The sequence below is a fragment of the Oncorhynchus keta genome, chromosome 13, assembly GCF_023373465.1.
Source record: "Oncorhynchus keta strain PuntledgeMale-10-30-2019 chromosome 13, Oket_V2, whole genome shotgun sequence".
NCBI classification, from domain to species: Eukaryota; Metazoa; Chordata; class Actinopteri; order Salmoniformes; family Salmonidae; genus Oncorhynchus; species Oncorhynchus keta.
In genome coordinates this window covers 34,426,368-34,431,237 of record NC_068433.1, presented here as the reverse complement: position 1 = coordinate 34,431,237, position 4,870 = coordinate 34,426,368, and the positions used below count along the sequence as shown (strand labels likewise).

General features: G+C 40.9%; 1 protein-coding gene across 1 annotated transcript; it reads right to left on the bottom strand.

Annotated features, from left to right (window-relative positions):
* Positions 1-415: 415 nt before the first annotated feature.
* On the bottom strand, positions 416-4,532 carry LOC118392764 (glycoprotein hormone alpha-2). Its single transcript, XM_035784787.2, has 4 exons — positions 4,475-4,532; positions 4,230-4,361; positions 935-1,119; positions 416-658 (listed from the first exon to the last, which is right to left on the bottom strand). The coding sequence occupies exons 1-4, from the start codon at positions 4,530-4,532 to the stop codon at positions 554-556; spliced, it is 480 nt and encodes a 159-aa protein (XP_035640680.2). The 3' UTR covers positions 416-553.
* Between the last annotated feature and the right edge of the window lie 338 nt (positions 4,533-4,870).

The window sequence follows — 4,870 nt, the reverse complement described above, 5'->3', positions numbered from 1 at the left end:
TAGAATTAATAGAACAGAATTGGAACTTCTGACCATGGCAACTTGATTGGTAAACACTCAAATTGGCTGCCAGTCCACCCATTGATTTGAAAGTTGGATTCTAGTTCTACTCATTCTAGTTCTGTGGTAGGGGCTTTATAGCAGATCTATGTAGAGTTAATTATTGTATTATCTATAGTCGTTTGACTGGCTGCCAGTGCCTACGAATGCATCCCAAATGGCACCCTATTCCCTTTATAGTGCAGTACTTCTGACCAGAGCGCTATTGACCCTGGTCAAAAGTAGTGCTCTACAAAGGAAATAGGGTATTAACTCATACAGGGTCACAAACGGTCTTCTTCTGTCTTAAACCAACCATTCTTAAATAAAGCAACGTTATAAAAAGTGTTTCTCAAGTCTTTTTTCCCTGCTCCACCATTCCATTCTAGGCATGCACAAACCTCTCTCTCTCATATACAGTACATTTGATTGACAGATTGCTCTCCTTAGGACTCCTTCTTATCCCAGTCCTCATGATACAGTTTGTGCATGTTCCCGCGGCGACAGTGGCATCTCAGTAGTGTGACTTGCGACACATGTCGCAGTGACAGGCCCGCGCCGTCAGGATCTCAATGTCGTTGTGATGACGAGCACGAGGGCAGTCCAGACGAACTTTGATCTTAGGAAAATTAATACAATTGAAATATTTTATATCACATGTTTTACATTTTCAGACATGTCAAGTGACAATGTTCCAACCAAATAGGTAATCAGGATGACATACCCTTACCCTACATGTGTGTGTGTGTGTGTGTGTGTGTGTGTGTGTGTGTGTGTGTGTGTGTGTGTGTGTGTGTGTGTGTGTGTGTGTGTGTCTATACTCTACCTTTGCGTCTTTGCTGATAGTGCAGTATTTCAAGGCTGAGATAATGTTGTGTGTGTCTCCATACTCTACCTTTGCATCCTTGCTGATGGTGCAACATCTTGACGCTGAGGTGATGTTGTGAGTGAAGTTAGATGCCACCAGGACAGAGTAGCGTGAGGGAAAGGCACTGGACTCACAGTATCCAACACAGGCATACACAACATGGGTTCCCTTACATGTCCCACGCCGGTCACTACGGATGGTCACGTTAAATGCTGCAGGAGTGGAGAGGAAAGAGGAGAACAATTAATTTAAACAAGTAATTGACCGACATAATTTAAATGATTTGAATTCAATTTTTTATGTTTTTTTTCTGTGAGCTCAATGCACACATTGCAAATTCTCTAGAGATAAATTAGATCCAGCCGGAACTGTGACGATGTAGTAGGGAGTTGTTGTTTCAAACAGGCCAATATTCAACATAATTATCACAGTTTATGTGCGAAACTAACTACAATGACCATAATCCATTGCGCATCTACTTGTCCAGTCTGTGTTTCTTTTATGCGTGCAATGGGAAGAGACAGAAGAATGCACAATAGTGAGGGGATGAAGACATCAGCTGTTGCTTGTTGAGGTGTCCCTACCTGAAACTACAGTTGAAGTCAGAAGTTTACATACACCTTAGCCAAATACATTTAAACTTAGTTTTTTCACAATTCCTGACATTTAAACTCATTTTTTTCCACAACCTAGCCAAATACATTTACAATTAGTTTTTCCACAATTCCTGACATTTAATCCTAGAATGTGAAATGTCAGAATAATAGTAGAGAGAATGATTTATTTCAGCTTTATTTCTTAAATCACATTCCCAGTGGGTCAGAATTTTAAATACACTCAACAAGTATTTGATAGCATTACATTTAAAGTGTTTAACTTGGGTCAAACGTTTCAGGTAGCCTTCCACAGGCTTCCCACAATAAATTGGGTGAATTTTGGCCCATTCCTCCTGACAGAGTCAAGTTTGTAGGCCTCCTTGCTCGCACACACCTTTTAAGTTCTGCCCACACATGTTCTATAGGATTGAGGTCAGGGATTTGTGATGGCCACACCAATACCTTGACTTTGTTGTCCTGAAGCCATTTTGCCACGACTTTGGAAGTATGCTTGGGGTCAATGTTCATTTGGAAGACCCACTTGCGACCAAGCTTTAACGTCCTGACACATGTCTTGAGATGTTGCTTCAATATATCCACATAATTGTCCTGCCTCATCATCTATTTGTGAAGTGCACCGGTCCCTCTTGCAGCAAAGCACCCCCACAACATGATGCTGCCACCCCCGTGCTTCACAGTTGGGATGGCGTTCTTCGGCTTGCAAGCCTCCCCCTTTTTCCTCCAAACATAACGATGGTCATTATGACCAAACAGTCCTATTTTTGTTTAATCAGACCAGAGGACATTTCTCCAAAAAGTACACTCTTTGTCCCCATGTGCAGTTGCAAACTGTAGTCTGACTTTTTTTATGGCTGTTTTGGAGCAGTGGCTTCTTCCTTGTTGAGCGGCCTTTCAGGTTATGTCAATATAGGACTCATTTAAGTGGAAACTGATACTTTTCCTCCAGCATTTTCACAAGATTCTTTGCTGTTGTTCTGGGATTGATTTGCACTTTTCACACCAAAGTACGTTCATCTCTAGGAGACAAGAGCGCATCTCCTTCCTGAGCAGTATGACGGCTGCGTGGTCCCATGGTGTTGATTCTTGCGTACTATTGTTTGTACAGATGAATGTGGTACCTTCAGCCGTTTGGAAATTGCTCCCAAGGAGGAACCAGACTTGTGGAGGCACAATTTTTTTTCTGAGGTCTTGGGTGATTTCTTTTGATTTTCCCATGATGTCAAGCAAAGAGGTACTGAGTTTGAAGGTAAGCCTTGAAATACATCCACAGGTACACCTCCAATTGACTTAAATGATGTCAATTAGCCTATCAGAAGCTTCTAAAGCCATGACATAATTTTCTGGAATTTTCCAAGCTTTTTAAAGGCACAGTCAACTTAGTGTATGTAAACTTCTGACCCACTGGAATTGTGATACCTTGAATTATAAGTGAACTAATCTGTCTGTAAACAATTGTTGGAAAAATTCCTTGTGTCATGCACAAAGTAGATGTTTTAACCGACTTGCCAAAACTATTTGTTCACAAGAAAGTTGTACAGTGGTTGAAAAACAAGTTTTAATGACTCCAACCTAAGTGCATGTTAAATTCCGACTTCAACTGTACGTGGTCTAAATGATTGATAGCTGTATTCAGCAGTCAGCAGTCTAACATGCATTGTCAACTGTGGGACCTTATGTAGACAGTTGTGTGGCTTTCCAAATCACATCCAATAAATAGAATTTACCACATGTGGACTCCAATAAAGTTGTAGAAACATTTCAAGGATGATCAATGGAAACAGGATGCACCTGAGCTCAATTTCGAGACTCATAGGTTCTGGATACTTATGTCAATACTTATGTCTGAAAACCTGTTTTCGCTTTGTCATTATGGGGTATTGTGTGCAGATTGTGAAGATTATTATTTTTTAAATTAATTTTAGAATAAGGCTGCAACTCAACAATATGTGGTGTCTAAATACTTGCACTATATATTAATATGGGCTGTTTTTATACCTTTCCAGTGTAGCTTATCAGAGATAGACATAATATGGAAAAGAACAAACAAAGCAAGAGAGAAAAAAACATTTTCAGCAGTCCATCAATCTGTTGGTGTTTGTGTGTACTGTGGGTTTGAAGCTATGAATCCACAGGCTTTGCTCTCTCATCCCTTACAGGCTTTTGGTTGAGAGGTTGGACAATGAGCCTGTCATAGCAGATGTAAGCACTATCCCCACGCGCTCTGGCAGCTTTTATGGCTAGGATACATTTTTTCCTCTTCTTTTGCATAGCTTCAGGATAGTCCTCGTTTAGGAAGATGGACCTTAGTCTCAAGTTCTTGGCTCTTTCCAGAACAGCTACCTTGTCTTCAGTGGTTTAAAGTACTTAAGTAAAAATACTTGAACACTTTTACCCAAGTACGATTTTACTGGGCAACTTTCCCTTTTACTTAACTTGAGTCATTTGCAGCTTGTAAGTTTTTCTGTCAGGAATTTATGTTGGCTCCTTGGTTGTTATTTTTGCTGCGCAATTCAATATCTTGACAGCAGCCCTTTCTAAAATACAGATATGGAAACTCATATTTCAAAATACCTTGAGGAAATCAATCAAACATGTCCCATTGTTGCCATCTTTAATTTTACTCAAGAATTACATTGGGTACTTTTTCCACCACAGCTTGTCTTTGAACCGAAAGGACTTGACCACTATCGGCCTGGGCCTGTCACCTGTGCTGGTGGTGGGTTTTCCAATCCTGTGGGCCCGCTCCACCTCAATCTTCCTGTGGTTAATGTTCAATTTCACAGTGATCATTTCCCTCACTTTGAGCCCAGACTCCTTCCTGGTCTCATGTGGAGATTCTGCAATTCCGTCCACCACAATGATGTTCCACTCATATTCTCATACAGAAATGATATCCTCTCTAAATAACTTGTAATCTTGCTGTTCTCCTGTTTAAACTTATCGAGCTGACCCTGGGAGAACTGCAAACAGTTCTTCAGGTCCTGGACCTTTCTGGTCAGATCGTCCATTATTTTATTACTTGACTCCACCAGTATTTGGACACAACACTTTAAGCTATTTTCTTGTTGTTGCAACAACTGCTTGTAGAACTATTTTGTTTGTTTAAATGATCCTTCACCTGTGATAAAGAGACGTCACTGTCCTCAACAACACTCCCGCCAGCTTTGTTTTTTTTTATGGTAGGCTTTGCTGTTACTTCTCACTGTTCCAGACAGGGCTGGTCGCAGGGCAGATGGAAACAGCAGCAAACAGCAGGAATTCAAACAGTCTCACTCCCGAGACAATCTGTGGTCCTAGCTGCAAAGTTTGTGTACAAGCTGTAAGAAACTAGGCTAGCATCTGCGCC

Excerpts from the sequence above, each read along its gene's own strand:
- LOC118392764 (XM_035784787.2), bottom strand. The coding sequence starts at position 4,532 with ATGGACGATCTGACCAGAAAGGTCCAGGACCTGAAGAACTGTTTGCAG. Across the intron at positions 4,362-4,474 it reads CTGTTTGCAGTTCTCCCAGG|AATCTCCACATGAGACCAGG; the intron begins GTCAGCTCGATA and ends ACGGAATTGCAG. Across the intron at positions 659-934 it reads CCATCAGCAAGGATGCAAAG|ATCAAAGTTCGTCTGGACTG; the intron begins GTAGAGTATGGA and ends AATTTTCCTAAG.